The sequence below is a fragment of the Bos indicus x Bos taurus genome, chromosome 24 (genome assembly GCF_003369695.1).
Source record: "Bos indicus x Bos taurus breed Angus x Brahman F1 hybrid chromosome 24, Bos_hybrid_MaternalHap_v2.0, whole genome shotgun sequence".
Classification (NCBI taxonomy): domain Eukaryota; kingdom Metazoa; phylum Chordata; class Mammalia; order Artiodactyla; family Bovidae; genus Bos; species Bos indicus x Bos taurus.
In genome coordinates this window covers 24,592,618-24,607,895 of record NC_040099.1, presented here as the reverse complement: position 1 = coordinate 24,607,895, position 15,278 = coordinate 24,592,618, and the positions used below count along the sequence as shown (strand labels likewise).

Here is a 15,278-nt window from a genome sequence, read left to right as displayed (position 1 = left end):
ATTATTGGTACCTATTCTGTCCTCTGGAGAAAAAGCAATTGCTATATTCAAGAGAGGTATATATAAACCAGAAATAAAGCCAACTGGTTTTTCTAGGCACCCAACTTACTTGAAATACAGTATTTGGAGTGACCACGACACATATTTTTTTAAAAAATCTATGAAAAATCCACTAATGCACTGGTGCATGAATACACAGCAGCAAATAATTCAAGATATATAGCAATGTGCAGCCATGGGTCCCAAATTAGAATTGAGCTCATTGAAGATAAAATTAGATGCTAACATATTTTAAAAGTCCAAACAGAACTCTGTCTCCTTTTTCTTTGTCCAAAGTCCTAGAAACCGTTATTCAATGAACTGAAATTCAAAATTCCAAGCTAATAGAGAACAACTGCCATGCTACTTTTTTTAAAGTAGCATTTTAAATCACTGCGTTTCGATCACTGTGTTTTCACTAACACAAACAAAAATGAGAGGCGTATCCCTCCTCTCGGTTCTTTTTCTTGAGCCTATCTTAGCAATTCTTTGAAATGGTTCTGTATAATATGGTTCTTGGTTAACTCTCCAGTCCCACCACATAATTCCTCGACCTCAGGCTCTCCTATAGATACACAAATTCATTTCAGTTTCTAGAAGGTACCAACTGTCTCTTGCTGTTTGGCACTCCCAGTATGGGGCCCTCTTATTAAAATACTTTATCATTCATCTCTTGTTAAAAATATTTGTTTATTCATTTATTTATTCAGTCTTAGTGCAGTACTGGGGGGTCTTTAGTCACAGCATGCAGGATCTTTTTAGTTGCCACATATGGGGTCTAGTTCCCTGACCTGGGATTGAACCCGAGCCCTCTGCAATAGGAGCTCTGAGTCTTAGCCACTGGACCACCAGGGAAGTCCTGATCATCCACCTCTTTGCATCAATAATTCCTAGGCATTTTTCTCAGTTTTGCAGAAGGTCACTTTTACGGAAGCCTTCCTAACCTCCCATGTATAGATGAAGGGTACTTTCTGGGCTCCCATGTAAGCCCAGCTTCTCCTGTTTATTTCTCAGCACAATCTTGCTTTCATTGCCTCCTTGGGTTCTTGAGAGGAGATTTGATCACCTTCTACCTTACCACCTAGCACAGAGTAGGTATTCAATAATTGCTTGCTTCATAAAGGAATAAGGTCTGCAGTTAAGTTTAAATGCTTCCCAGGCATTTAGAGTCATTCTGGAAGTACCTAGTTCTTTTCTGAGGTTCTCTTGCAATGCAAAATGCACTATCCACAGACTCTACCTACCTGTCTAGAAATTAAGCTAAACAAGTGGGTTTTCGTTATGGGTAATAAAGATAACCCGAATAAAGGGAACATAAAGGTATAGAACCCTCAATTAATTTTGCTTTTTATTTCTTTCAAAGCAAATCATCATAAGAAGTGATTGTTTTCCACTAACTTGCCATCTCCACCTCTCCAATATATCCTCAAAGAACAGAAATGAACTGAAATCAAGAAACAGAAGCCCAAGAAAGGAGTCCAATTAAACTGTCAATGTGCAGGTTTATTATTCCCTGAGTAACCAGCAATTAAACCATTCTCCGCTGCTCAAATATTGGCTAAATATCAAATCTACATTTATCTTTTGGAATTGAAGTTCAATGTCTGACGCAAGATGTGTTTTCTCAGTATTCTTTCTTCAACGTTTATGGAAGATATGTTTTTTTTTTTTTAATCAAGCATCCACCAGCCTCTCATCTCTGCGACTCTCCTAAAAGAAATTGATGACACCCAGCCCCCAAACTATTCCTGCATGGACAGGATCAAGTTCAAGGTCCTCCACAAACCAGATAGGAAGCCCAAGAAACCTCTGTACAATGGTTCCCTTTATTTTCTATGACTGAAAAAATACAAATTCCCAAATCCTTGCACTTCCAAGTAGAGGGCAGAGTTGTAAATTGAGAGGAAGAGGAACAAAGGCGGTTCTCCGCCTGCTAACAGAGGCATCTGAAAGCGGCCAAAAGGAGGAACACACCTTTCTAACTCAGCTCTTCTAATTTTCCTTCTAACCTTACTGAAGGGAAATCATTATCGGCATGTGGAGAGGGAAATCTATATTTTGAAATCCCTTTTCCTGGAATTGCTCAAGGAAAACAATAAGAAGCCCCGAATAAGTAGAATCTCTTATCTGGAATGTCAGCAAAACAAGGTCAATTTCAGGGAAACACTTTACCCACCAGTAAAGACAATGGTCAGTGGGGAACCCAAAGAATTGACAGCCCCTCAGTACCATCTTGTGAGAAGGAAGGCAAGCTGCTTCCACACGAGGACTTTGTGAAAACTTTGAAATGTCAGTCATACATTACAGCAGTTCACAGCAGCCGCAGGGACCATTTTCCTTGATCTTTACAGGAAGGATTTAAGGCCTGCAAAGTGCAAGAGGCACGCTTTTCGCATTGGCCATTTTAGTATTCATGTCTCCTGTACCGCTTCCTAATAAGTTAAGAATGAAACGGGAGACTGCGTGCAGGAGTGAGAAATGCAAGAAAAGCAGTACTGTAAAATAAAAATGAACAAAAGTGCATTTCAACTTCCCTTTCATTATTAACAGTCAAGAGAAACAACAATGCCAATTTTCTTGTTAATACTTAATATTTCACACTTACAAAAGGACTTAACCTTCATTTTTACAGGGTATTTCTTAGAATGTTGCTGATAGAGGCTGGGGAGCTCCGTTACAATTCATAATGTTAATTTTACAATGTTATATAAGTGATTTTTTTTTCCCAAAGAGAAAGATAAAAATGAAGGCTGTGTTAGCATGTTACCAAAACAATTTTTTTTTAGAAAGATAAAAATGAAGGCTGTGTTAGTATGTTACCAAAACAATCTTTTCAGGGAGAGTAAGTGTTCCCTTTGCTGTTTGGTTAGACCAAGCCACTGGTTAGCTAGACTGTTGAATTTTGTTTTCTTTATGTTAGGTAGAACCACCTTTTCACTTCCACTGACCTCCACCATATTCAATTTATTGTTATTTGTGGACCCCTTCAGATAGTGTTTCTAAAACATAAATAAAACAACAGAATAAGAGGTAAAGAAAGTTGTGACTGACTTTCCTCTTAATTCTTCTTTTTCTTCTTATTATACATGTGCAAGGGGTATGACTCCCATAAGTGGGCATCTGTGCACCCACCTGGGGATGACATCCTTCTAAAAAAAACACACTTGTGAGACAGGCTAAAAATGCTCAAGTCAAGTGGGCAAAGGATTCTACGATTCACAGGCTCTAGGCAATCTCAGATTTTAGGTTTCCGCTGGTTAACTTATTTGTTAGTTCTTATGAAGAGAGTCATTCAATACATAAACAGACTCCACACCAGGAACTGTCTACAAGCATTAATTGGCATCTTCAACTTCCTGTCAACTGTCTTAGCAGTTCTTTGGGGTCAAAATAAATGACCATGAGCAGTTCTGCAATCCCTAATATTTCATTAGATTTGGGGAGAATTTGGACACCTTCTTATCCACTAAGAAACACTTTTTCACTTATTATTGGGGACTTCCCTGGTGGCTCAGCAGTAAAGAAACTGCCTGCAATGCAGGAAATGCAGGTTCAATCCCTGGATCAGGAAGATCCCCTGGAGGAGGAAATGGCAACCCATTCCAGTATTCTTACCTGGAGAAGTCCATGAAATGAGAGCCTGGAGGGCTACAGTCCCATGGGGTTAGATGGCCCCAACAGTGTGGAAATTGATCAGTTAACTGACATATTAATTCAATTTGGCCAAATGAGATGCCTTAATTAAAAAATACAAACCAGCAGCAGAAATCATCTAAATAGACTGTCTATATTTCTCCCATAAACCTGAAAAATATGCTTTCATATGGGACCGTGTAGTCACAGCCCAGAAGGTAATAAACTTGATTTCTTAGAGTGCAAGCCCAGTGAAATGGAGAGTATCAGTAGAGTAGACATTTATTTTAGAGTTATGAGCCTTCCTAAGTACAGGAAAAAAGATCCAAGAGTTTTGAACATGTTTCTATTAGAGCTTTTCTATACATTAATGTCTTTATTTCCTTCCAATTTCAAATCTGATGAAGTCAACAGAACCCATATGTCTTTACTTCTTAGTCTGAAGACGTCTACGTTCGATGCATGAAAACTAGAGAAAATGGTCTCCGTACTCCAGGATGGTGGATTTAGTACTGGATCTGTTACAGCGTAATTTGTCTCCCCTCTGCTTGGAGAGCTTGAGTTGACTGATACCTCGAAAATACAAAGGTACATACAGTCCTTGTGCCAATATTGGTGGTAGTGTTACAACAATAGCAATAACATTTGCAATTTTTTGAGTTCCTGCTGTGTGCTTGATGGTTTACCAACACAATTTTATTTTAAAAATACTGAAAGGATGTTGACAGAATGAATAAGCCATGATTCAAGACATTTACATGACTTGCTCAAGGTCACAGACATGGGTTCAAACCTAGGTCTGACCAACTCAAGTTCATGCTTTCTTACTGCACTTCATTAAGTAAAGAGTTAATCAGGCAATATAAGGAAATGAAGTAGGGTGACCCTATGTTCTGGTCCTACCTGTTGTCCCAGAAGAATTAACAGATCCCCATTTCAGACTCTAAGCTTCCCAGGTTGAACAATAAATTAGATGAGCACTCTCTTTCTGAACAAGGCTTGAAAGGAACATAAGACTTTTCATGAGTTGTTCATAATGTTTTAATTAATCTTTTTGCCTTTAATGAAGGCCTTCAAACCACTAGATAATTGGACCCTGCCTGATGTACCTGGGAAAAGAGATGTATTTGTGAACGAATATCATTTATTGTTTGGGTCTAATATCTCCCTGTCCCCTGGCCTCTGTTTTTGTCCTTTTTCATCAAGAATCTCTTGTCCTTCCTCTTCCCTCTCACCTCCTCTGGGTATCCACATCTCATTCTGTGTAGACATTCTCTATTGATCAAGTATCAGAAAATTGATTCTTTGGTTTTACTTTAGCTTGAGTTTCTGATGCATCTTGAAAAACACAGCTTGGGCACTCATTTTGGTTGTTCAGGTCATGTCCAACTCTTTGCGACCCCATGAAGTGCAGCACGCCAGGCTTCCCTGTCCTTCACTATCTCCCAAGTCGGCTCAAACTCATGTCCAGTGAGTTGATAATGCCATTCAACCATCCCTGGTCACCCCCTTCTCCTCCTGCCCTCAATCTTTCCCAGCATCAGGGTCACTCATTCAGATGTTTCAACTACTGTGAACAGTATTTTGTCAAAAAGAGAATGAATATCATTTGAGGGTATCTCTAACTTACTTTTGTTTTTTCCTTCCTAATCTGGCAGCTACCCTCCACTACTTCGTTACTACAGCCAGAGTGTGTAGGTGTCCAGGGAGCCTTCCCATTGCAGTTTCTGGACAATGCTACTACAGGTCTGCAGGTTTGCTGGAGTAAGCCAGCTGCGAAATGTATTATTCCAAGCACCACCTCATATGCCTCTACTCCTCTCTTGCATTTGTGGGCAAACTGTTGTCCTCTTTCTGTTGTTTTAAAGGGCTTTCCGTAAGAGGAGAGGAAACGACTTTTTAAAAAATCTGCTAAAATATATAACTGCTTCAAAAGACACATGCAACAAGGAAATCTAACTTTCACTTTGGCGGGTTTTAAATGTATGGCTTTGATTTATGGATCAAAATTGCTCATTTATTATTTTATCTATACAGCTCTGGGCAATTTTGACAGTTAAAATTTAGTTTTATTGACCAGTGCAGCCACTGTGCCCACGAGGGGACTGGTGCACACAGCCTGCTGCACTCAAGAAACGATGATTTTTGATTCCATGACCGAGTCAGATTGGGAATCATAACCGATGTAACAATAAGTTCCAAATCTCAGTGCCCAAGGCAAGAGGTTTGCTGTAAAACACAATCACCCTTTAAGGAAGGGAGGAGAAAAATCTTGGGTGGAAGTCTGCAAGCACAATTTAATGCAGTCAGGCTTGGACTGGGGTATCTCTGTTCTTTTGAACAGTGGACATGGGAGCAGTGGAGCATGGGAAGGGGGTGGTTTTCTAAAGACTGGAGACCACAGCCTAAAGGTTAACGAGCAAAGACGCCTCTAAAGCAAACCCAATGTTAATTATAGAGACAATGAACTCAGTAACCATTTGGACCTGAGGAAATTTACTAGCTGACTGCTGTTCAGCAAGCTTTCCCTTTTCAAAGAGCAAAAACATAACTGAAGAATTTCTCTTGAAAGAAACACAAGCAGACACAGCAACTTGGTGCAGTGATTTTAGGCCAGTTTTTCGTTTAAGCGTCTTCCCACTACCCAGTTGGCCACCTCTGCAATGTCAATTTAGTCTTTCACTCTAGACCTCTCGTGATACATTCACAGACTTCCAAAGGGTAACAAATCAATAAAATGTCTAATTTGATTAACCATGTTTTCCAATCCAGATAGCTCTATGTTGAAATAAATAGGTGGGTAAATAAAGAAAGAAAGGCACTCACTTGTGAGGATTTTCCAGGTCTTCTTTTCATCATCGTAGTACTGGACCAGATTGCTGGGGAGCCGGTCCGGCCCAGGAGGCAATCCACCGACCAATAACAGCATTTTCTTGTTAGAGCGAATTCTTCACCCAAAACAAAAGAGGAGATGAATAACCACATTATTGTAGAGCCTTTTTAGTGGCAACAAAATCATAACCATCAAAAGAATGTTCCCTGCTTGCAGATTTCTATTTCATTTTTTTCCTGTTTCTTTTCCCATTCATTCTCAACCAAAAAAAAATTTTTTTTGAACCAAGCAAAGAAATGATCAGAAGCACGGCATATCCCCATACTCAAGGAATAATAAGCTCCTTTTATGCAATTTGTTAGAGGTTCATTCTAGAACGACCTTTTTCTTATATTATCCCTTTAAATCATCACTCTTTACAGCTGAGTACACATGAAATGCTCTGGAGTTGTACTAAGGTTAAGCATTAAAGTTGCATGTCAAAAATCGTATTAGTCAAAATCATTATTATAAACCATTCTCCACTCAAAGAACCTTGAAAAAATTAAGGTTATGCAGAGAGTTTGTGAGCCAACTCTTTAATCACCCGGCGAACTTCAAATACCAGTTTGGTACAATTAATAGCACAGGGGCTAACTGGGGTGGGTTCACCAGCGCCAACAGGACTTTTTGTTTAATTTAGATGAGACTTCTGCCTTCATGCTCTTCCCAGCTCCTCCTCCCCCTTCCCCCATCCCTGGGCACCACTGGCAACACAGCAGCACCAATTGGTAAAAATGAGACTGTGAGGTTGTTCTGAGCCTCCCCGGAGCGGAGCCCTGCCAATGCTTGCCACTGATCCAGCGGCATGAACTTGCTCAACTGTGCAAAGTCACTCTAATTCCCTCCCTCTGTTTTTCTACCTTCTCCCCCCAGGGGGCAACCACTGAAAGGAGTGACTACCCACCCATCAAGAGCTGGCAATTCGCTGCTATTAACCGTGACTGTGATTCCCAGGCTGCCTGGCAGTTCCTGAGAACAGGCCTGCAACATCTCATATGCAGTAAAAGCTATAAGATGCACCCTGCCCTGCACACTTGACCTGATGGATGTACGATCCTGGGAACAGTAATGGATTGAGCTCACTTGCGATTGGAGGGAGAAGGGGAGGCCCAGACCCCCACAAGGGCCCTGCTGATTTAACGGTCGCTTTACATATAATTGAACTTCTCATTTACCTGAAAGGCTGAAGGTGGTGGTGGAAGAAATGCAACAACCATGATGGAGGGAGTAAGTCAATAAATGTAAACGGGTTCCTCTTAAATATGATCACCACCCACTGTGTGGCTCCGAATCTATGCTTACACGTTCATCACGGTTGTTCTGATTCAAGGATGCTTGGCGAAGTATGCCCTTGTGGAGAAGTGCTGTTTGTTGGTTAAGAACCTAACATTCAGAGAGTTAACTTAATACAGTTAACGACATTTCCATGGGAAGGAAGGGAACAAGAGAATTCCTTTAATGAAACTCTGGTGCCATTGAATGCTTCATGTATGGCTCATCAGAAAAAAACACTTTCTGGAGAAACTCGTATCAGGGACTCATGCCTGGGGGCAGCTGTATTTGTAGAATATTTAATGTGACATCAGCTTATGATATTAATTTTGTCACAAACAAAAATAAACTCAACTATTTTGAAGTTGAAGTACTTTGGAACTCTACTCATATATCTTATAGATCAGTAGTGAAAGTGAAAGTCACTCAGTTGTGTCTGACTCTTTGCAACCGCATGTACTACACAGTCCATGGAATTCTCCAGGCCAGAACACTGGAGTGGGTAGCTGTTCCCTTCCCCAGGGGATCCTTCCAACCCAGGGATTGAACCCAGGGCTCCCACAGTGCAGGCAGATTCTTTACCAGCTGAGCCACAAGGGAAGCCCATCATACAGGCTATATGTATATGAAGGTGATCATATAGATCAGTAGTTGGAAAACAGTAACAATATAATAGTAAAAAGCTCCATATTTTGAGGATTTCAGTCATTAGGGAGGTTTGTTGACAAGGGTTAAGGAAACTCAGTGCAGTACATATCTCTCTTTTACTTGCAAATAATACGTAACTCAAGTGCCATATCATCTCCCAAATATCTGTTTACAGAACTAACATAAGACTATTTTTTGTTGTTGTTCTGTAGTTTTAGCCGAAATAACCACTCTGTGAGTACAAGATGACAGCAACTGTATTTTTAGACTGCTGTCAGTTTCCATGTGTAGACACACCCGTTCAACCAGAAGTCGCGATTCTGTGGCTGTCGTGATCTGACGCATGGACATGCTCTAGACTGAAAGTAGGGGTGGCTGTGCTTTGCTGCTCAGTCGTGGCCGACTCTTTGAGACCCCACGGACTGTAGACCGTCAGGCTCCGCTGTCCAGGAGGATTCTCCAGGCAAGAAGGCAAGAATACTGGAGTGGGTTGCCGTGCCCTCCTCCAGGGGATCTTCCCAACCCAGGGATCAAACCTAGGTCTCCCACATTGCAGGCGGATTCTTCACCGTCTAAGTCTGCAGGGAAGCCCAAAAGTGGGGGTAGATGGACTAATGTCTACCCATTAGATATAGAGGCAAGGCTTCATTGGAATGGTATGACCAAAGTCAATTATCAAATGTTAATTCGGTCTCTGTTTTAATATTTAAATAAATGTACGGCTTTAAAAAATGTGTTTCAGGAGCGACAAAGGGAGATAAATGCATGGCTCAAATGATGCTCAAGTAAGGGTGTTTGATTCACTGATAAGGCCAATTTCCCTGGACCAGTCCCACTGGTGATTTTCAATATCTCCTGAGACGGACCATATCTCCAGATGAGGAGAGGATCAAGGGTCTTTGTCATTTCTGCCCAAAGAGCCAAAGAAGATGCCCAAAGAAGATGGAGAGTCTTCGTCCTTTCTGTCCCCTACAAACTGGACTGGGATTATCAATACATAAGCCACTGATCAGCTGGCAAACAGTAACAACTGCCGTCCTGGCAGCAAAGACACGACTCAAAGGGTTAGCTGGCAAAGCAGCTAGGAGAGACTCCGCATCAACTAGGACATGTCTCTGAACCAGCCAGGCCTCCTGAAGAATTACATGGAAGGAAAGGAAATCCCCCATTGGCTGCGTATTTTCTGTAAGAGAACAGTGCTCTGAGGTCATTACGATGACTTCCCTGGTGAGTGAAGACACATTCTAAAGCTTTTGCATTGTTACATTTATATCATCATTCATTCAATTTATGGCATTCTTACATGGAGTATTTTGTTCCTAAAGCTTATGTTACTCCATGTTCCAACCTGATATTAATGCTATTCAATTCTAAATAAAGTTCAATACTCTACCTTGTGAAGGTGAATCATACAGAAAGCAAAAATGGGATAAAACATGTGAGAAGTAGCACAGCACAGAAGAAAGAACACATAAAACAACAAAATGCATTTGAGTGGTTTTCTTGGCAATTTTTCCATCGATTATCAAAACGGCACTGTCTTAGGTATAGTTCACTCAACAGGGGAGTAAGAAAGTTCTTAGAGTCAAATAAAGTGGCAGAAACAGTGTTCAGACTTAGGTCTTCTAAATACCAAGTCACCGATCTTTTTAAAATTCAAATCACTTAAAAATTTTTTATTTTAACATAAATTCTGGTTAAGACCCAGGTGACCCGGATTCTAGGACTAATTTTGTGATTTAGCAGAGTGACTTTGTATAAATTACTTGGCTTCTTAGAGCCTATGTTTTCTTATCTTTAAATAGAGGAGTAATATCTGATCTGCATGAGGATTATATGAAACAATGAAGTGAAATGTTCTACGTAAACTCTAAGGTAAATGATTTTTAAATCAATCTTTAGTATTCACAGTACAATGTGGGCTTTATTTCATTATGCCAAACCTGATTAGTTAAAAAAGAAAAGTGGTATTTTTCACTGAGATTCTTGTTGAGTTCATATATATAAATACAAGCTAATTAAGAGGATTTCACTACCTAGCTGTTATCTTATAATTGTATGTCCTTAGAAAATTATCAATTAGATTATAATGGGTGTCTTTGAGCCTTGTTATAAGAAAATATACTTTGGACATGACATAAAACTGTGAACCTTTAAATAAAGAGCCAAATAAAGAGACCTAATAGAGATTACTCTACATTTCTTATTTCTTAAGAATAAAACAAATGAGAAAAACCAACACATATTTTACTTTGATATAAACGCAATGTCAACTATTCAATTACTCCTAGAAACTAATATACGTGAATAATTCCTGTGGAAAAGCTCCCATTCTTTTTACAGTGTGCAATTATAATAGTGACAATCACAATAATGACAGATAATAATGAATGCATATCAGATATTGAAACCTCTGATTATCATGCCATTTATTTGATGTGTGTGAACTTCAATTTGAAAACATGAAAAAAGATACCTTGTGAACTAGAAAAGTAAAATTAGAAGGATCTGAATTAACTTGCTGAGGGGGCTTTCCATTATTCTCTTCTAAACAATTCCAGTAGAGCTTTACAGGTTTAATTTTAGATTAGACAAAATCTACAATATTGCAATAGAGTTCCTTTATATGGCAACATAGTATACTTTTTAGAAGCTCTTTACATAGGAAAGTAATTTAGCCAAACTTAATCTATTCTCTTTAAGTCTGTTAATATTTTTTAAATATTTATTTTCACTCCTCATCTTTGCACTTCCTAGACCAAAGTAATACATTTAAAAGGTAAGTAATTAGAGAAACTTAAAGAGCTGAGAATGTCCTGATTAATAATACAATTTGCATGCCTTTGGGTTCTTAGATTCCTGCTTAGAAAAATATAAGGTTAAAAAGGCAACGGAATTTGAAGGTCTCCTTTGTTCCAGCTCAGTAATCACCCAACATTTACCATGTGTCACATTTGTACGTGTGTGTGCGTATGTATGCGTGTGTGCTCGTGCGCAGAGGTACTTTGGTTCCGGGGATGAATGATTGAAGAATAACCTAAAATCTCCTGGTATAAACAAATTTTTCATCATACTGGTGTTCTAAGTATGGTAAAGTCTCATTTATTTATATTTCAGTGATTTGGAACTTTAATAATTGGGAAACAGGCCAGGTAAAGTTTTCCTTCGCAGGATACATATAAAAAGTTTTTATTAACTAGGTTGCAAGAAGAGTTTTAACCAATTTAAGAAGTCAGTTGGTCTGCTGGCACTTTAGAGCCACCCACCTACATTTAGGCTGTTTTTTTACAGATAACAAATTATTCTCAACTATTTATTAAATAAAATGTTCTGCAGTATTCTGAAAAATCATTAAGTCAGAGAATTAAAAGAGAAGTTTAAATTTGTCTTCTTCAGCAATTCCCAAGCCTGGAAAGTCATCAGAATCACCTGAGGGGATTAAAAAACTCAGATTTTTGAGATTAAATTCTTAGGTCTCAATTTCCAGAGGTTATGTTTCAGTGGGATGAGGTCTTAAAAATCAATAATGTTACAGTTTTCTGGTTGATTCTGACACACAGGCAGACTTCAGGCCACTCATTTGGTTCAGTTCTCCATATAATGTAGAAATCCTTTCAATAGTTTTTTTTTTTTAAATAAGTAAACATTATTATTAACTTGGAAATTTATAAGGAAATGGATCTTAGTTTTTCAAATGCACTCTACTGTGGAAAGCTATTGGACACTTGTGTTAAATCTATTTTTTCTTCTCCTGATGCTGAGCTGAAAAGTCTTTCAGAGAAAAATAACAAGTGCCCGGCTCTTTGTCATGGCACTTTTCCAATACTGGAAGATAGTTGCTATGTGTCTTCTCTTTTCCATGTTGAAAATTTCCCTTTCTTTCTGAAAAAGTTTTAATTTTCTTTACTATGCTGTTCACCTTCTTGAGTGTATTCTAGACAATCACTGTCCCTTTAAAAAATGTGAAGGTCAGAACTGTACACATATAACAAATACAATATGTGATGGACATACTTTTTTTTAAGGCTTTCCAAAATGACAATGGTCTTTCAGCTGGCATGGCACAGTGTTGGTTCCTGTACAGCTTCCAGCTGACTACAAATACAGATTTTTTTTTAAAGCAAGACAAGCCAGATATTCAAGTCAGTTTTTCCCCTATCCTGTATTTCTTTTAGTTAAGTATTTTAAACATCAATGCATGACTCTTTTTAAATGCTTGTATGTCCTCTACTGATTGAGACTTTGTTTCATCTGTCATTTAACAATTACTGAGTTTCTACTATGTTCCAGTTTCTACTGTGTTTTAAACACTAAAAATCATAGTGTGAACAAGAAGAAAAAATTCCCTATTCCTCATGGTAGTTACTTCCATCCTAGTGGGGACATCCATCAGAAACATCATGATTCTCCAAGTAGGACAGCCTGGTTGTTAAGGGTGTAGATCTGACAATTAGTGAGATGTTTGGCTTCCACTATTCTGAGATGGGGCTTCCCAGGTGGCGCTAGTGGTAAAGAGCCCAGCTGCCAATGCGGGAGACTTAAGGGAAGCCAGTTGGACCTCTGGGTTGGGAAGATTCCCTGGAGGAGGGCATGGCAACCCACTCCAGTATTCTTGCCTGGAGTATCTCATGGACAGACGAGCCTGGCGGGCTACAGTTCATAGGGTTGCAAAGAATTGAAGACGACTGAAGCAACTTAGCATACACACATTCTGAAATGAGTGACCTTGGGCTAGCCTCTTTGCCCTCTTGAATCTCGTTTGTAAAATTGGATAAGAATAGATCTAAAGCATAGGTTTGTTTAATGCTCAGGGCTAAACACACACACATACACACACACACACACACATACATGTAAACCATTTATAACAGTGCCAATCAAATGCTATCTATCACCATCACTTTTCTCTTTGTCCTCCTCCTTCCCATCATTGCCGTATCATCGATGTAGCTATTCTTTTGTGTAATATGCAGGTAGATAAGTGAGTATCCCATATCCCCATCAAAATTTTATTACTTAAAAATAATAGCATCACATTTCCATTGTTTACATATTTTAATTATCCCAATTCATTCTCTCTGAAATGATACATAAATATTTGGATTTTTACCCTGTAGCTCCCCATATACGGTCTTTAGAAGTGTGTGTGTGTTTAAACAAATGTATAATGGAAAAACTAAGCAGTTTTGAAGTGGCAGTGTAAATGGGGGTAAGTCTGTGCATGCTCAGTCATGTCTGACTCTTTGCGACCCCATGGACTGCAGCCTGCCAGGCTCCTCTGTCCATGGGATTCTCCAGGCAAGAATACTGGAGTGGGTTGCCATTGCCTTCTCCAGGGGATCTTCCTCACGTAGGGATTGAACCTGGGTCTCCTGCATTACGGGCAGACTCTTTACTGACTGAGCCACCAGGGAAGAGAGATGGTAAAGAATCTGCCTGCAATTTGGGAGACCTGGGTTTGATCCCTGGATTGGGAAGATTCCCTGGAGGAGGGCGTGACAACTCACTCCAGTATTCTTGCCTGGAGAATCCCATGGATATAGGGGCCTGGCAGGCTACAGCCCATGGGTCACAAAGTGACTGAGTGACTAAGCACAGCACAGCACACTCCTTTGGAACCACCATACATTTATAACTAGTTATATATTTTTTTCAAATGTTCAAGCTCAAGCATCATTTTTTGCCCTGCCTCACTTTTTTTTCTCAGAATTTCCTTCCTACACCCTTTACTTTTTCTTCTTCATTCTGAGTCTGATTTGCTCTTCAGGTCTATGGGACAGATAGCATCCTGGGATTTCCCTTCCCAACTCTTGTTAAATGTACATTTTTGTTCCTGGATCCTATATCTTCCTTTTCTTCAATGATTTCTTGGTTCTGCCAAAGCATATCCTCTTGCAGTTTGCTTAAAACACTAGTTAATTAATTAACCTTTTACCAAGATACACAGGAGATGTGCGAAAAATGGAATAACCATGCTCAGGTTCTTGACTGGTGATTTGATTGAGTAGAGAATTCTGGATTGAAAATTATGTGTCTGTGCAAAGAATTTGAAGTTTTTCCATCCCTGGGGCTCTGCTATTTCCATTGCTTAGCCAATACGGTGATTTCGTTTCTATCTGTTGTGCTGAGTACCTTGAATCTCGAATCTCATGTTCTTCAGGCAGAGAAACTGTCTTTTTCTTAATTACTCTGCTCTTTCTGCCTTCCTTTTCTAGATGTTTTAGACTTTTTGGATTGATCCAAATATATTTTCACACTCAATCTTTTCAACCTGCTTTTGAAGATTCTTTTGTTTTATCTTTAACTTCTTCTGGATGTATTTTACCCTTTTTATAGCTACTTCATTATTCTCCTTTTTGAGTCTGAGGATATTCATTGGGCACCTTTATTTTTTATTTTTAATTTTGGAGTGGTAATGGCGATGGTTGTGGTTGTGGTGATGGTGGTGGTGGTTGGTTGGTTAGTTGGTTGATGTGTGCTATTTTCTTCTCTTCTCAGAATTCTATTTGAGTTTATTTTTTTTGTTTTATTTTTAAATTTTATCTTTCATATTTTCATAAGAAATGGACTTACACTTATCTCAGTTTCTGTTCATACTTAAGATTCATGTAGTAAAGTGTGTTTGGACATTTTATGTCATTAGACAAGATTGTTGACTTGCAGGCAATATTCTTGAGTCCAGAGGCTCCACTTCCCCTTTTTTCAGAGAATAGCTCACAGTCTTCCACCTGGTCTGAGGGTGAAGGATGCTGACTGTCCTCAGGGGTTACTCATGGGATCTGACACTATTAAAAATTAATATACTTCTAAC

The 15,278-nt window shown here is 39.2% G+C and overlaps 1 protein-coding gene across 2 annotated transcripts in view; it reads right to left on the bottom strand.

The window, feature by feature from the left end:
• KLHL14 (kelch like family member 14) overlaps window positions 1-15,278 on the bottom strand; it is a 114,586-nt gene that overhangs the window by 71,204 nt on the left and 28,104 nt on the right. For both annotated transcript variants that reach the window (XM_027526015.1, XM_027526016.1), the window contains exon 3: window positions 6,499-6,620. In XM_027526015.1, the coding sequence (XP_027381816.1) occupies window positions 6,499-6,620 (122 nt within the window). The remainder of the gene's footprint in view (window positions 1-6,498; window positions 6,621-15,278) is intronic.